Raw genomic sequence first — 17,928 nt, 5'->3', positions numbered from 1 at the left:
TAGGCATTACTTTCCGCCGACATGAACGACGTCACAATATCTATTAACGGCATTTTAGTAGGCTACCGTTTAACGGCTGTTTAAGTACATCGTTAAAAATAATGCAAGTTACATTTTATAGAATTAATATTACCCTTTTCACGTGGTTTAAATTATCACATATTTTTTATAATACAATACAAATTTTACTAGCTTTTGCACATAACACTGTACAAGAGGAAACAATTTTATACATATTAAAATCACACTTTTTTCAGAAGTTTTCATAGTAATATAATAAATGATGCACAAAGTTCTTTTATATCTAAAAATTTAGTGTAAAATATTACCAACAACAACAACATTTTGCTATTTGAACAATCATTTTTTTACTTAAATTTTAAGGAATATATTTTCATTTACAAGAATTTGCACTATTTTTCCTTACTTCCTATATTATTCGCTGAATCAAGGCTTTCAGCTCAAAATAACAGGCTGTGAATTATTTTAGAATATACTATATGTATAAATGATCACGATTTACATAGTTCATCTCGCGTAACTTTACCTTGTTTTGACGTTTGGCATCACTATGGCTCTGCTACGCTCTCGCTAACATTATATAAAAACCACAGACGGAGTTTCTCGCCAACTTATTTTTATTTAAATCAAAACAAGAAAATGTTTAGCGGGAAGAACTATAGATCAGTTGATGAGACTTTGACAATATACACGTGGAATTGTCATTAATGTCTCACCAACTCTTATACCGGGTGCGTCTCAAAAGTGGCTCACCCCTATAACTTTTAATTTTTATGATAACAAAGCGAGATTTGGTGTGTTTCCTGTTTCACCGGAAATGACTACAACTTTTGATTTTTAAATGGCACTCTCTGTATATTTCTACTTTATTCGATAGAAAATGACACTCTGAATAGAATGACATATCATATGTCAACTTTTGACATTTTCGCATATGGTTTATTTCAGCATTGTAACATGCGGTTCATAGCGACAATTTGACTCGAAATACCAACTGTGTGGTACCAAATTATTCGTAAAAAATGCTTTTTCCAAATTATGCTAATATGTCACCCTCCTTCCATTTGAAAAAATTGAGATATAATTATAAATACGATTTGGGCAGCTTTTAACCCGCCAGGACAAGACACCAAGAACATTAAACAATCAAAACTATTTTTCCACTCTAACCTAAGCGAAAATGTCAAAAGTTGACATATGATATGTCATTCTATTGAAAGTGTCATTTTCTATCGAATAAAGTAGAAATATACCGAGGGTGACATTTGAAAATCAAAAGTTGTAGCCATTTCCCGTGAAACAGGAAGCGACCAAAAACAATTGAATGCGTCAATCAATACTAATTTATGTCGTATACTAACATACCAAATTTCGTTTATTTAATTTGAAAAAATAAAAAAGTTGTAGGGGTGAGCCACTTTTGAGACGCACCCGGTTACCCATTACTAGTTTTCTAGGTATTTAGTTAACTAATCAGTTAAACCTATTGTGAATAACATTTTAAATGAATAGTAACACACTCGCATATACAGGGTGTACCTAAAGAGATCTGTACATTATTTTACCTGTTGAAATATGCAGTAGTAGAATGCTGAAATATGCAGTAAAAATTGACTTTCCCATCCAATACTATGTATAGTTTTCTCTGTACATACCATTATTTATAATAATATAACGATTTAGTCTAAAATACTTACAAAAAACAATTATTTTCTGTGTATTTAGAATAATATGTGATACGTAGAGGTATAAGGTAAATACCTAAATGACTTAAATATAACAAAATTTTTGAAAAAAAAGTATTCACAAAATCTAGGAGCAACAAATAAAGAAGACTTCTTCATAAGGTTAAAAAAAATCACATCTTTTCGATTTTTAATTTTTTTAATAACTATCGACCATACTTATGTATAAATGTTTCAAAATGCAAGTGTAAAAATTTGAAAAATAAAATTTGTTTTTTTTATATTTTCGTTTCATTTAAACATTTCACATTTTTTTTCCTAATGCTTAAATAAAACAACTCTTAATTTTAATGTTTTATTAATTTATTTTTGTTTAGATTTAAATAATTTGTTTTTTATTTGAGTCAGTGACATGACGACTGGAATCATCACAGGCAAAAACAACGGAATATATATGGCATATCTGTAAAAAAAACTCACTGTTAGTAAAATACTGTATGATCGGAAAAAAAACGGCGTCCAGGGAAATGACATTCCCTGTATAATTTTCTCAATACTATCTTCATTTCATAGCCATTGCTAACGCCGTTTTTTTTTCGATCGTATGGTACAAAGTTACAATGTGATGAAATAAAAAAGACGTCAGAGTAGGCGCAGAAATAACATTTAAATTCAAGCTTTACCACAAATAAATAGAATACCTTAGATTTACAAAAGCTACAGTAAGCGTCGCGTCGGCTCCTTTGATATAAATGTTCCAAAAAATATAAATATATGAAAAAATATGACATTGAAGCAGAAAAACGCGTTTTTGATTTTAGGACTTCAAAAGCTTCTGAAAAATTCAACCATATTTTATATGTTTTCTTTAATTCTCTCTAAAACGGTATGGAAATTTGTGAAAATATATACAGGATTAACCATTTTAGAACAAGCAAAAATTTTTACGAAGAATGCATTTTTCCCAAAATAAAAGATTTTTTGCTCTTGTAAAGACAATTCGGGGACCTACCTAATGTAGATTCAAACTATGTTATTTCCAAGCCTACTATAATTTTTTTTTAAATCATAGATATGATATATGATATAGTTGCCAGTTCTAAGGAATTTTTCCTAAATTTAGGGAAATTAAAGGTTGTGAAACTAAAAGGAAGACAAATGAACAAACAGGAAATTCTGAAGAGATAAATAAATTTTAGAAGACACATTTATAATTTTACCAAATATATCTTATATCCCCAGAAAAAATTGCTTTTAAAACAATAATTTTTAGTAATAATAATAATATTTTAAAAGGTTTCTTTTAATTATCTGACAAAAATTCTAACTAAATAATGTGCACTATTGTCCTAACTCCTAACTATTTGATATAAACAATCTTGAAGTTTGAAAATTCCAGGGAATTTGGAAACAAGATCTAGGAAACTTGACAACTCTGGATTATGATAGTAAGTATTTACTAGGATCTAAATCACTTACTTTTGATCATCTGGGAAGTACAAAAGAGCCAAAAGCGATGGATGCCCAAATGCCTCTTCTGAATTCTGAAAAGCTACCTTTGCTTTAACCAAAGCATCATCCAACTTTCCTTTTAATATCAGTTCCTCAGCTGCATTTATATTTTCCACCGCTACATTAACTTTATCAGCTATCTCATCGCTTATCACTATACTCTTTATCTCTGAGAGCAACTGTGCTAAAGATTTCAAAGTTTTCTTTGATGATTCTAACATTTCATATGTTTTTCTCTGTTTAAGCTCTGTAGCAGCATTAACATTATTATTTGATACTCTAAACAGCTCTAAAAGCATTTGTTCAAATGTTGATACAGTTGTTCTGGCATCGATAATATAATTCCCTTGTTCACAAGACTTATTATCTGGGTTTAGTATAAATACACCTCCCCATCTAGGACTGACAAAAGCATTTGTCTGCGATCTTACATTATTGTTATCATAAATATACAAAGGCGACTTGCAATGTGGAAAATATACAACTAGGTTTATACTGGGCCTTGGAGATAAATGTGACCAGAACTTACTTTCTAACGGAGTAATAATATGAGGTAACTGACTTTCTGACAGTGCAAGATGACCGTTTACTCTATGAGGAATGACACCAAGCTCAGTCAAATACAACCACTGTGATTTAATAAAAAAATCGGCTATTGGTAGGTGTTTCTTGGCAAAATTATCTAAAGCTGCATCGATTTGGAGGATATCCACGTCGATTGAGAGACTACTTGGATCGGGATGAACAAAATTTATTAAAAGATCGTATTCTAAACTTAAGGGTATTCCGAATTCACTAACAGTTTTGTTTCTAAGTTGTAGTTCATCAATTGCATTTAGAGGTAATGTGGCTCTGTAAACTCTAGTTGTGTACCACCATATAGGTTTTCCTAGTAATACTAGTACGATAAAATAAGAGAGAATACTGTAGGTTCTCTTGTTGTCTCCTAAAAACACAAAAAACTTAAGGAAAAATAGATGTAATACAAAAAAAATTACCATTGTTGTTGTCAATGATTTTTTTGGATTTTGCAGCTTCCTCAGCTTTCTCTTTGTTCGCTATTAAGGTCGCTATTAATAATTGTCTCTTTAAAACCATTTTACTAAGCCATAAAATAATAAATATAAATATGAAAAAACTAGGTTATATTTATTTACATTAGCCTCAGACAAATAATATATTGTAGGGGTATTAAGATTAAGATATTCTTTGATTGTAGTCAAATTTAAGTATGCTCTATAGTCAAATGTATTAAAATTATTAAACAAATTCTTTGTTTATTTTTATTTAAACCAGAGAATAGATTTAAACAGGATTTAAGTAATAACACTTTGAGAAGATTCTACATTTTTCAGGTGATATAGTTACTTCGTTTAAAAATTTGCAAAGAAATTATGAAAATCTAGGCAAGTACTTTGTGAAACACTTTAAATAAATACTTAATTTCGAATTAATATTTCTCTTTAGGCTTTACTTTATAGATTTTTGTTTGCTCTAAAGACAAAGAAAACTGCTAAATAGAATACTCTTAATTTTTCAAAATTGAAGTACTCTTAATAATAAGCAAAGTTAATAAGTACCTAAACATATTCATAATTTCTAACAGCTCCTAAATTTATAATTTTAAGATCAATGATTTTTTAAAAGGAATTAAACAATCATAAAAGATTGTTTCAAAGCTTGCAGAATTCTTGACTATTCAAAATATGAAAAGTTTTCATTTTTGTTACAACAATAACTCATTTTAGAGCTATTTTTTAAATAAAACAAAGGGATAATGTTAATTATTATTAATTTATTTTATCTAGTAATAAAAAAACATTGGCACAGCCAAAAATAAAATCATATACCTAAACAGGGCTGAAATCAGATTTCAATACAAAAAAAATCGTGAACAATAAATAATACTCGTTATACAAAATCATGACAGTGGAATGAAGAACATATTACAACACATGTCCTGTTGATATATATAAAAAATAAACTCTTAACGACAAACTTAATCGACTTCTTCCATTCGAGAGGCATCTTCGGCATCACCGCTGTCCGCAGGCACGTCGGCAACAGCGGGTTCTTCAGTCAGCATAGCTTCCTCCTCGTCGATTCCCAGTCCAAGCTTGATCATCCGGTAAATCCTGGAAGCGTGAACCTGGGGCTCTTCCAGAGTGAACCCTGAGCTAAGGAGGGCAGTTTCAAACAGAAGAATGACTAGATCCTTGACAGCTTTGTCGTTTTTGTCAGCTTCGGCTTTCTGACGGAGGTTTTCAACGATTGGATGGTCGGGGTTGATTTCGAGATGTTTCTTCGCCGCCATGTATCCCATGGTGGATGTATCGCGAAGAGCTTGAGCTTTCATGATACGCTCCATGTTAGCTGTCCAGCCGTATTGAGATGTGACGATACAGCAAGGAGATTCAACCAATCTGTTGGATACTACGACTTTTTCGACTTTGTTATCCAAGATGCTCTTCATGACCTTACACAAACCTTCGAACTTAGCCTTGTCTTCTTCGCGTTTCTTCTTCTCATCTTCATCCTCGGGCAATTCAAGGCCTTCTTTGGTTACAGAAACTAAAGGTTTTCCGTCATATTCTTTCATTTGTTGGACGACATATTCATCGATGGGCTCGGTCATGTAAACAACTTCAAATCCACGCTTCTTGACGCGCTCAACAAAGGCAGAGTTGGCTACTTGTTCCTTACTCTCTCCAGTAATGTAGTAGATGCTCTTCTGGTTCTCCTTGATACGGCTCACATAGTCTTTCAAGGAACACGCTTCATCACCGCTTGCAGAAGTGTGGTACCTGAGTAAATCAGCCAATTTAGTACGGTTCTGCGAGTCCTCGTGAATACCCAATTTCAAGTTCTTAGAGAACTGTTCGTAGAACTTCTTGTAACCATCCTTGTCTTCAGATAATTCTTCAAAAAGTTCCAAACATTTCTTTACGAGATTCTTGCGGATCACTTTCAGGATCTTGTTCTGTTGCAGGGTTTCACGGGAGATGTTCAGAGGAAGATCTTCAGAGTCAACGACGCCTTTGATGAAGTTCAGGTATTCGGGAATGAGTTCTTCACAGTTGTCCATGATGAATACTCTTCTTACGTACAGTTTAATGTTGTTCTTGCGCTTCTTGTTTTCGAACAGATCGAAAGGAATTCTGCGTGGAACGAAGAGGAGAGCTCTGAATTCAAGTTGACCTTCAACACTGAAGTGTTTTACAGCCAAATGGTCTTCCCAGTCGTTGGTGAGGGATTTGTAGAATTCACCGTATTCTTCCTGGCTGATGTCATCAGGATTCCTGGTCCAGATTGGTTTGGTTTTGTTCAATTCCTCATCTTCGGTGTATTTTTCTTTGATGGTCTTCTTCTTCTTTTTCTCTTCCTTTTTGTCTTCATCCTCATCCTCGCCGACATCTTCGATCTTTGGTTTATCCTTTTCCTCACCTTCTTCCTTCTTTTCTTCTTCAGCCTCGTCTTCACTCAATTCCTTTTCTCTTTCCTTTTCCACCAGCAATTTGATGGGGTAACCAATGAACTGGGAATGTTTCTTGACGATTTCCTTAATCTTGTTCTCTTCCAAGAACTCAGTTTGGTCTTCCTTGATGTACAGGACGATCTTGGTACCGCGTCCCAAAGGTTCCCCATGGTCTGGACGAATAGTGAAGCTACCTCCAGCAGAAGATTCCCAAATGTACTGTTCGTCATCGTTGTGCTTCGATACTACAACAACCCTGTCTGCTACCAAGTAGGCTGAGTAGAAACCCACACCAAACTGTCCAATCATGCTGATATCGGCACCGGCTTGGAGAGCTTCCATGAAAGCTTTGGTTCCAGACTTTGCAATGGTACCCAAATTGTTGACTAAATCAGCTTTGGTCATACCAATTCCGGTATCAATGAGTGTGAGGGTTCCTTCGCTCTTGTTGGGGATGATTTTGATGTAGAGGTCTTTGCCAGAGTCCAGCCTGGATGGGTTGGTGAGAGATTCATAGCGGATTTTGTCCAAAGCATCGGAAGAGTTGGAGATCAATTCTCGGAGGAAGATTTCTTTGTTGGAGTAGAAGGTGTTGATGATCAAGCTCATCAACTGAGCGATCTCGGCTTGGAAAGCGAAGGTTTCGACGTCTTGGCTTTCTTCAGGCATCTGTAATTAAAAAAAATAATATTTAGACATCTATTTTTTGAAATTTAAGTCGAAATAATGGATGAATTCAAAGGTTCAACAAAAAAAGCTAGAAAATCATAAATTATAACTTGAGCTTTAAACATATTTTTTAATCAATTGTTTTAACAAAACAATATACAGGGTGAGTCTTATCTCGACAAAAAAAGATATTTTCTCTTTACCGTTTTTCAAGTAAGTCCAAAATAACCGAAATATTTTAATTGAAAATTAAAAAAAAATACTTTTTTGAGAACCACTGATCTTTTCTGGGTTTTTTTGTAAATTTTATCTACTACATATACCTATACCTACAATATGTTGCCATATTATGAAGATGTTTTTAACTATGAATAAAAAGAAAAATCCCAAAAAATTTCAAATTAAAAAAAATTCAAGAAGAAACCTCATAGACGTGTTTCTGCGATCGAAATATACCCCTTAAAGTATTTGCACTTATTTAAGACTCACCCTGTAGAACTTTTATTGTTGTAAATGAGTCATTGAAGTATTTTACTAGAATTTATACAGAGTGAATATTAAATAAGTACACATATTTTCAGGGCTGGTAGAAATGGATAAAAGAAACATAAAAAATGTCTATACCTATGTGGCCGATTCATTTCTCCCAAAAAAAAATACTGGACTTTTTCAGAGAAAAGAACCATAATTTTAAGCCCAAAATATAACAGTTAATTTATTAATTTCAGAATTTAAAAAAATTATTTTTATTTTTTTGTTTCCTCTAAATTTAATCTCTACCACTTATGTCCCCGCATATTATCAAGACACCTACCGTATGATCGAAAATAAACGGCGTCAGCGATGGATATGGCTATGAAATGAAGAACGCTGTCATTTTATATGGGAAATGTCATCGATCGTCATTTCCCAGCCAACTGGACGCCGTTTTTTTTCTCGATCATACGGTATTATATTTTTAACTAAAAATTTAAAAAATTCGAACAATATTTTCGAAAAATTGAAAATTCCCAATTTTTTCCATCAAACAAACCTCATAGACGTGTTCCTGAGGTCGAAATACAACAGCTATAAAAATATGTACACTTATTTAAGACTCACCCTGTATAGTTATTATTAAAATTTCAAGACTCGGTATTTAAGAAAAATAGAATTTTAAAAAATCATAAAATCCCTGGTTGGGCATTTTTAAAATACTCATAAAAAATAGACGACATTAATTACATATTTTGAAAAAAAAATCGACCTAACACCAAAAAAAAATCTGTAAAGGTTGCACAATAGTGAAAAAATCTTCTGGAATTTGAAGTAAAATTACGAAATTATAAAATGTTCTACAAAACCCCAAAAATAAATTAAATGAACTATCCAACCTGAACACCTCCCTTTAAAAATTAAATTTCAGAAAAATTTTATAACGAAAGAGGAATTATATATATTTCGAAAGTATTTTTAGAAAATTCTATAAAGAAAATCAAAAATAACCAACACAGGAAAATATTTTTTATCGAAAACCAAAAGCAAAGCGTTATTTTCAATGGGTGCGCCATGAAAGAATTCTCTAGAATAATTTTGAAAAGTCAAAGACATTAAAAAATTGAAATAAAAATGATTTAACAAAGAAATGGGGCGTTAAAATGAGTAATATTTAATAGGAAACAATTTAATTATTTCAAAAGAAGCACGGTTTTCAATAAAACCCTTCCTTTGTTACGAACGACGAAAAATGCCGGAAAAACTTCAACATTTTTCATTTTAATGACAGCGAATTAAATCAAACAAAAAATAACATGAAAATACGAACTTACCTTTGTAAATTTGCGTCTATTTCAATAAAAAAATAAAATTCAATGAGTCGCTGGGGATTTTTCGCACTGCTTGGCTTCGCACGCTCGGCACAAGTTTTATTTCAATTCTGACAACGCGCTTCTGAAACCGACAGATTTTATAAGCGTCGAAATTCCAGATTGTTCTCGATCGCAATGGAACGTTTTCGAAGCAACCGGTCATGGATTTTGTGAGAGAGAAAGCAGTAAGCTTCCGGAATATTCGGCGCTAAATTCAAAACAACCATGCTATTTTAATCTGGTGTTTTAGTAAATAAATTGCTTAAAATAAAGTATATTTTAATGTTTTGTTTGTAATTGTAAGGTTTTTACGTTTTACATATAGTTTTTTTCTAAATGTATGTGTAAAAAGTAACTTGATCACTATTAAATTGGGATATTGCAAATATGCATCTGAATTTGTATTCTTGGACTTGTAACATACATTTTATACGTATCTTTGAATGTCTACATGTTTTAAAATTAAAATATTATTGGGTATTACCTATTATTGATTTACCTATTTCTTAAATAGGTATTAAATCATTCAATCAAAGTTTATGAAGAAAGCAAACAAAATGTCCATATTAATATATTATAGATACCTACGGTTGTTTCAATTAAGTTATTTGGTGCTAAGATTTAGCAAGAATATTTCAATACTCTTTTAAAAATAAAATCACTTCTTGAAAGATATTTTTAGACATGTTTTGTAGATTTTAACCAGGATCACAGACCAGGATTCTCTGTACTGTTTTTTCAATAAAGGCGATAAACATAACAAAGTGTGTAAATAATGCGAAAATTTAAGGGTAAAAGCCTTGCTAGAAAATAATGAATATTGGTTTTTACGAAATATTAAAATATATATTTTTTAAAAATAAGGCCTCTAGAAAATTCCACTTTCAACCTGCTTTCAACGTAGATTAAAGAAATCACATATTTCAACATATTTCTCTCTTTCTTTATGAAACTTTTCATTGTGGGAAAGAGAGAGAAAGATAGTAATAAGTTGTGGATAGATGTGGAGAATAAATTATCTGACAGACGGTGTCAAATATTTTCAAATGTCAAATTTTAACGGTTTTGTGTTTTCAACCAAATTTTCTTTAGATTATTTTAACAATTTTAAGCGTATTTATTTAATAATTTCGATAATGACCACAGCTGCTGTGAAAAACAAATCTGCCATAACGGTTAAGGGATCAGCTGACATAGTTTGTGACTATTTAAGTCAGAAAATCTCAATATAACGTTATCAAGTTCTTGTAACAGTTTCTTTTTTATTTTAGATTATGGAATTAACTCTATCTTATATCAGAGGGGTTTATACCCGCCTGAAAATTTCAAAACTGAAGAGAATTATGGCTTGAATATACTTATGTCCACGGACAATAAGATTAAAGATTATCTAAGTACAGTTTTGGGACAATTAAAAGGTAAAGTTTTTGATCTATTATACTTCTGATGATTAACCTAGGCTCTTGTATAGATTGGCTAGCGATGAGAAGAGTGAACAAAGTAGCTTTAATTATAACGAACGTAAAAAGTCTTGAAGTGATGGAACGGTGGGATTTCAAAGTTGAATACGAAGGTGACACCGAATTGGGAGATGCACAAGTATCGGAAAAACCCTTAAAACAAATCAAAAACGAGATTAGGGATGTTTTGAAACAGATCACTTCATCAGTAACATATTTACCTTTGTTAGATTGTATTTGTAGTTTTGATATTCAGATTTATGCGAAAGATGATATTGAATTGCCCGAAGAGTGGGCTCAGGCCGAACCAGCTAATATTAAAAATGCCCAATCTGTGAAAATGAGGTCGTTCTCTACAAATATACATAAGATGGAAACCATTGTTACTTATAAACTTGAAGACTGAAATAGGTAGTAGTTTCTTAATTTTTTTAAATGTTATTTTATTAAGTTTGTTTACAGTTAGGCCATGTTTCTTTTAATTATAAGTGAAATTCTTTTTTTATTAACTCGTTAGGGATAGGATAGTGCTGAAATAAAAAACAGAAACAAATATAAATTTTGATGATTTCTATATTTTTATATTTCAGTAATAGTTGCGAAGCATTTGTGTTATAGTTCATAACAGATTTTGTTTTAAAAGGTAATCAATAAAAGTTGCATTTACTGTGGCACCAAGTAAACAAATTGGTTGATAAAAAGTCTCTATGTTGAATGTTGTTATAAAAACTTGCTAACAATTTTATTTAATTAGGATTTGAGTAATAATCACAGACAAATTAGTAATTTAGATATAAAAAACATACTTGTATATGTATTGTTATTAGAGTTGGGGGTTGGAACTTTTTTTTTGGTGTTACAACAGCAAAATAAAACACTAATTCGCCACACTACACCAAAACACTTACTTTTGCACTGGATGCGCGTTTCGCTAACCATGTTAGCATCATCAGCAGACTATTAAATGCCAACTTTTATTCATTTTTCTATAAATAATTTTCTTACATGATACAGTGATTTTCAAAATACTGGCAAGATTTACAGTCATATATTTCTATAACAGAAAGACAAAAAATCAAAAAATATTCAAAATATCTATATTTTCATAGCACCAAAAAAGGGAATTCAAGATTTATAGCACCTACAATTTTATAATTGAAATCAAATTGAAATAACTTGAAGAATAAACCAGATATTAACTCAGCACTGGAATAAAAAAAAAGTAATTATAAATCTAAAAAGTCTATATTTTAACATCAAAGTATTTTCTTTAAGTATAGTTTAATGGACTAATAATACTGGCATATCCTTTTCTTGTAAATATTTAATTCACTCGAAGCTGCATATTTTTAATCATTTAATACTGATTGTCCTAACATTTCGAATTAGAAAAACCACATGAACATTTTTTTTCAAAATTTGTCTTGTCTCACTAATTCAACTAAATCCTTCTATGATTTTTTTCATATATATGGGAATTATCCAACTGATAGCTCTCAAATATGATTCTTTATGAAATATTTAACAATTTTTTTTTTCTTCAAAAATTTAAATAAATTTAAAAAGTCAGGTTAAGTAATCATTTTCTTCTTTTAATATTTTGTGTTCTGTGCAGCCCGAGTTTAATAAACTCTGTTATCTTAGGATCAAAATTCTGAAGAGAAGAAAACGTCATTTGTAATTCTAACCCAACTTTTTTTGTTTACATTTTTTTCTTGAATTTAAATTCTGGCATCTCTACAAATCTGGAAATATACATCTTCAAAGTGATATCGGCGCACAGACATATGTAGCAACGATTATTATAACAATTAACAATGTTCCTATTACAAATAACAATGTAGTAAGTAGATAAAAGCGAACGTTTTCTAATCATCTATATAACTTATAAGGTAAATACGACAATCAGCTTAGAGATTCACAGACTAAACTAATTCATTCATATATCTAGCTGGTCGTCGTTATCACATTCTGCGAGTATCTTAACAATACAAAATATTTTTAGCATAAATTCCTATTAAAATGCCCCCTCCTTCATGTTACAATAAGTTACAATAACTTTCTCTTTGTTAATTTAGTCAATAAATAATATATAATGAGTATTTACATCAATGCTAAGTCCTAATGCAAGCAGCTTATCTTTGGTATAGTTTCGTTTTTCATAAAATATATATGTTTCCATATATGTCTTCTATAGGTGTGTCCAAGACATTGCAAGTTGTAATTTTGTTCCTAAAAACGTAAAACCAATAGTTATTTAATAAATATCCAATGTTTCAAAGGCTTACCGTCGTAAGAGCTTGAAATAATTATATATCTTCTTAATATCAATCTGAAATCAGTACAAAGTTTATTTAAGACACTTGTATATGTTTTATTAAGTGTAACTTCATGCAATCTATTCTAGTTTGAAAAGAATACTATATTTTTATTAAAGCAGTTAGTAAAATTAAGTAAAAAATCAACATAAATAAATAATTTTTGTCATAGAGAGGGTATAGTGTATAATAAATTAAATACAATGATTAAAACGATTATTTTGCTAGATAACTAAGGATTTTTAGGAACTATAGCCTCTCTTTATGCTTAAAAATACTAATAAAACATAATTAAATTGAAAAACTGCCTATTTTTGGAGGTTTGAGGATAACTGCAATTTAACTAACTACTATAGAGTGTACTAAATCTACTATATATCTACAAACATGCCTAAAAAATAATGTTAAGTACATCTGACTCACAACAAATCTAAACAAAATTATTATTGTCTAGTACAAAATGATTAGTAAGTTATGTTTTTGGTTAATGTTAGGTATTTGTGCAAAAATCAAATTCAAAAAAACTCTTTTACTTACATACCTATCGAAATTTGAAGTAACCATCATGGAACTATATAATTGTAGGGGTTTTTCCAATTACAGATTAGAGAAAAATAAAATACAATAGTTTTAAGTTTTTTCTATTTTCTCTTTTATTAATCAAAATGTTACAGCTAGACTTTTTGTTATATATAAATACTTTTTTGGATTTCAGAGTTTGTTGTGAGTATAGATGTAATAAATAAATTAATTTATGTACAAGATTATACAAAAAAAATGGAGTAATATATATAGTTTAAAAATGGTTCCCTGACTTTGTTTGATTTATTCTCTTAGTTAAGAATGTAAAAAATGTCAATAATTAACCAAATTCAATAGTTCAGTTTTATACAGTGTGTTTAAAGATTTTTTTGTTTATATGTGTTATTTCTAAAATGGTAATAACAATTTTTCAAAAAAGTGTTGTAAACTGAAGAAAAAATATTTTGAAAGTTGTGTAATAGAAATATTTTATTTATTTAATGCCAATTAGTGTTACTTGACAAAATGGTGAAGTAAAAGTTAAAAATAATAAATACCCAGTCTCGCAATGCAGTTCTTCCGAGTCTGTGATTTTAGTTAGTGTCTATATACAGGGTGCTACAAATTCGTGGTACGAGCATTGGTATCTCGGAAACCGTAATAGATAAGAACATAGTTAAATTGGGGCAAATTTGCCCCTTAGGAATTTTCCAAAAATTTCAAGGATTGCTTGAAAATCAATTTTAATTTTTCCTGTCGTTACTTTTTAGAAAATCGAAAAACTAATTGCACATTCTCATAGCCGTTTTATCAGGGTTATCTGGCAGTATTTTTAGATTTTCAAATTAGCTAATAGTTTCTGAGATACATGGGGCAAATTATTTTTTTTTAAATACGGACCTGCATTTTTTATTTCAAGTTTTGAAAGAATTCATTCTCCTACGATGTGCCACACTTAATATTTTTGTTATTTTGGGTACTTAACAATACTATTTACACTAATTTCAAGTCCGGCTCTGGGTTTTAAATTATTTTACTTCGTTATATTCATTGTAACAATATTGATGAGCGCTAATCAACATTTAATAAAATTAAATAGATTAAATATGTTAAAAAACCAGGGCCGGACTTGAAATTGGTTTAAATAAATTGTGTTTAACTAACCTCTATTTAAAAAATTAATTGAATTGAATTAAAAAGAAAATATATTGTTTTATACAGGGTGAGTCTTAAATAAGTGCAAATATTTTCAGGGCTGGTAGATCTCGATAAAAGAAACATATTTTCTCTTTACCGTTTTTCAAATGAGTCCAAAATAACCGAGTAATTACTTTGAAAATTTCCAAAAAAAATATTTTTTTGCTTAAATTTTGACAACCCCTGGGTTTCCTTTCTTGTAAATTTAATCTACTACCTATGTTACCACATTATCAAGAAATTATGTTTTTTAACTAAAAAGTAAAAAAAATTCAAAAAAATTTTCTGCGGTTTCACAAAAAAATAACCAAAAGTTTAAGTTAAGTTTTTGTCAAAACCACTTATCCGATTTGGACGATTTTTTTTTCAATGATAGGTTATTCTTTCCACAATGTTGCTATACTAACTGTATTTTGATAGGAGCCCTTTTTATACTAATACCGGGTGTAGCAATTATAACGTGTTTTTTTAATAAAATTTGTGACACCTGTAGAGTTGATCAGTTACAGTATCAAGTTAAAATTGAAATCACATTTTAGCCTTATCTTTTTTTTACATTTTGTTTTTTTATTTACTCCATTATCTTTCTTATTACACGAGAAACAACATTTTATAGGATGACATGATTTAATATTGTTTTTAATTAACATTTTGCCATTTTACTCACTAAAGTAAGTAGCAGGCTATGGAAAAACACGGATTACCAGTAAATGTCAAATAGAGATGCTAGTTTCTGTGCAAACTTGTAGACCATTAGTATCTCTGAGCTGAGTTTGAAGGGTCCGAGCTGTTACGAAACGTTGTCTTAATGTTGAGAGTTTTAAAAAACGTTCCTGAATCGGATTGGTTCTTCGATTCCTGCCTTGTCCCGGCCTGCGACAGTTACTCCCAGTATCTCTATACCGTTGTATAACTCGTGAAATGGTTGAGTGAGTTACATTAAGCTCCAACCTTCCTCAGACAATATTAATGCTTGAGCACATTCTTCGCCAGTAAGATTTCTTGTTTCACGTGCACGTTGCATATTTTTGATATAATAAAAGGACGAAAACGACTGACACTGACAACAAGCATCTCTATTTGACATTTACTGGTAATCTGTGTTTTTCCATAGCCCGCTACCTAAAATCAAAAAATGTTAATTAAAACCAATATTAAATCATGTCATCCTATAAAATGTTGTTTCTCGTGTAATAAGGAAGATAATGAAGTAAATAAAAAAACAAAATGTAAAAAAAAGATAAGGCTAAAATGTGATTTCAATTTTAACTTGATACTGTAGCTGATCAACTCTACAGGGTGTCACAAATTTTATTAAAAAAAACACGTTATAATTGCTACACCCGGTATTAGTATAAAAAGGGTTCCTATCAAAATACAGTTAGTATAGCAACATTGTGGAAATAATAACCTATCATTCAAAAAAAATCGTCCAAATCGGATAAGCGATTTTGACAAAAACTTAACTTAAACTTTTGGGTATTTTTTTGTGGTGCGTTAATTTATTGGGGAAGTGTGGGATCGTACCCCTAAAAATATTTGCACTTATTTAAGACTCACCCTGTATAATTAGTTAGTTAGTTCTTTTAAAACTGTTAGTAATAAAATTTATATAATTATAATTCTAAAAATAAACGTTCTCGTTTGCTTTGATAATTATAATTCCGTTTCAACTTTTATAATATTTTATCTTCAATACTATTACTTAATTTAATAACTTTAAACATTTTGGAAATAAACAATATATTAGAATTGCAGACTAAATCCACTTTATATAAACTTTTTATTTTGTGTTTGACTGAACATTGAACTTGATTAAATACTGAGGGATGTGCTCAATGAATAATTTATGTATCCCCTACTCATACAAAAAAAGGACAACTTATAAAAATACAAATAGTAGGTATGTATATACATAGTATATATAAATCTGATGTATGATTTAGGAGTGTTAATTTTTCGTTCTGGTGAATTTACTATGTAAGGAAATACACAGGGCGACCTAGTCTTTTGAGGCAGGACTGCAACAATCAAGAGGAAAAAATATACTTTTAGATGAAGATTTCAATCAGTGAAGATATTTAAAGAAATATAGCTTTGTGTTTTATAAAACTTAATTTTCAAAATATATTTTCTCTGAAAGTTGCTACAAAAAACGGACCACCCTGTATAAAAGATCTTTTAAACTTATTTTGGAAAACAAACTGTCTGTTGTAGATATTTATTTTTTCTCTGTGTGTGTATTGTAATGTAATTTCAGTGAAATAAGTACATATAGATTGTTTTCTCTTAGCTCGTCATTTTCTGTAATTTTTTAGCTCTACTTAAAAAACCGGAAGGTTTAGGTATAGGAACATGATATATTTTGTTGAAAAGCGATTTTATTAGTCTTTTGATTTTAAAAAAATATACATAGCCACATTTTTTTTATTTTTTCGATAGCGACTGTTAAAATTGTCTTATATCTATCAAAAATAGTAAATAAAATAATATTTTAACCGCAAGGGTAGATTAAATGATACTTTAACAGCGAGGATAGGTTAAAAACTTTATTTCTTCTCGCACGTTTAATTGCCTCCATTTTTGAAAATTTTTGTATTCCTTTTCATAAGTTATTCGGGATTTAAATGGAAGAAGTAGTTTGGATGTGGCGTTTGTCGCCTCAGCCTGAATATCTGTTGGTAATTTACTTATTTCGTTTTGAGCCATTTCTGGCTCCAATTCAATCAGCAATCGACACGAAAGAGAATTAAAAAATATTGACTCAAAACTGACAACTAAAGAGACAGCTTTATTTATTTGTCAAATTACATAGAAACTAACGCCATCCCAGCACAATATTTTTTCTACTCGTAATAAATTCCTTGAAATAATAATTTCTGAATATTTTTTAAAACGTAACTTGCTATGGAAAAAAAACATTGTTTTATACACGTAGTGTTGTAAATGGAAATATTGGAAATTTTCAAACGTGTCTCGGAAATATTGGGAATATTGAAAATATTTTTAAAAACACTTAAACCTTGTCATTAACGATTCAATCCCGATGTTTATTTATATATCTTTCATATTTTGTAACCCTATATAATAATATTTTTTCCTATTTTCTTCAGCAAGTTTTCATTGTGGGATACATAGAGTAGCTTAGCGGCTCTATCATTAGTAAGCCTGTTTCTCTTTTAGCGTTTATAGTAATATTCATTCTTTTAGCGTTTATAGTAA

At 30.2% G+C, this 17,928-nt stretch overlaps 4 protein-coding genes across 4 annotated transcripts in view; 1 reads left to right on the top strand and 3 right to left on the bottom strand.

The window, feature by feature from the left end:
- Positions 1-2,047: 2,047 nt before the first annotated feature.
- Positions 2,048-4,403, bottom strand: LOC115878751 (GPI transamidase component PIG-S-like). Its single transcript, XM_030895340.1, has 3 exons — positions 4,217-4,403; positions 3,186-4,164; positions 2,048-2,169 (listed from the first exon to the last, which is right to left on the bottom strand). Exons 1-3 carry the CDS (start codon positions 4,314-4,316, stop codon positions 2,070-2,072), a joined length of 1,179 nt encoding a protein of 392 aa, XP_030751200.1. The 5' UTR covers positions 4,317-4,403; the 3' UTR covers positions 2,048-2,069.
- Positions 4,404-4,993: 590 nt separating this feature from the next.
- LOC115878742 (heat shock protein 83) lies at positions 4,994-9,328 on the bottom strand. The gene is made up of 2 exons (XM_030895327.1): positions 9,171-9,328; positions 4,994-7,362 (listed from the first exon to the last, which is right to left on the bottom strand). Exon 2 carries the CDS (start codon positions 7,360-7,362, stop codon positions 5,218-5,220), a length of 2,145 nt encoding a protein of 714 aa, XP_030751187.1. The 5' UTR covers positions 9,171-9,328; the 3' UTR covers positions 4,994-5,217.
- A 911-nt stretch (positions 9,329-10,239) lies between these two features.
- On the top strand, positions 10,240-13,794 carry LOC115878741 (mitotic spindle assembly checkpoint protein MAD2A). Its single transcript, XM_030895326.1, has 3 exons — positions 10,240-10,421; positions 10,481-10,627; positions 10,681-13,794. Exons 1-3 carry the CDS (start codon positions 10,256-10,258, stop codon positions 11,073-11,075), a joined length of 708 nt encoding a protein of 235 aa, XP_030751186.1. The 5' UTR covers positions 10,240-10,255; the 3' UTR covers positions 11,076-13,794.
- The window catches only part of LOC115878739, a 133,414-nt gene continuing 126,710 nt past the window's right edge, over positions 11,225-17,928 (bottom strand). The window contains exons 7-8 of the mRNA XM_030895325.1: positions 12,958-13,001; positions 11,225-12,901 (exon numbers count right to left, since the gene is read on the bottom strand). Coding sequence (XP_030751185.1) covers positions 12,997-13,001 — 5 coding nt within the window. The 3' untranslated portion in view covers positions 11,225-12,901; positions 12,958-12,996. The remainder of the gene's footprint in view (positions 12,902-12,957; positions 13,002-17,928) is intronic.

The sequence above is a fragment of the Sitophilus oryzae genome, unplaced genomic scaffold (assembly GCF_002938485.1).
Source record: "Sitophilus oryzae breed Bouriz unplaced genomic scaffold, Soryzae_2.0 scaffold_1521_pilon_pilon, whole genome shotgun sequence".
Lineage (NCBI taxonomy): Eukaryota > Metazoa > Arthropoda > Insecta > Coleoptera > Curculionidae > Sitophilus > Sitophilus oryzae.
This window is presented reverse-complemented; position numbering and strand designations above follow the sequence as displayed.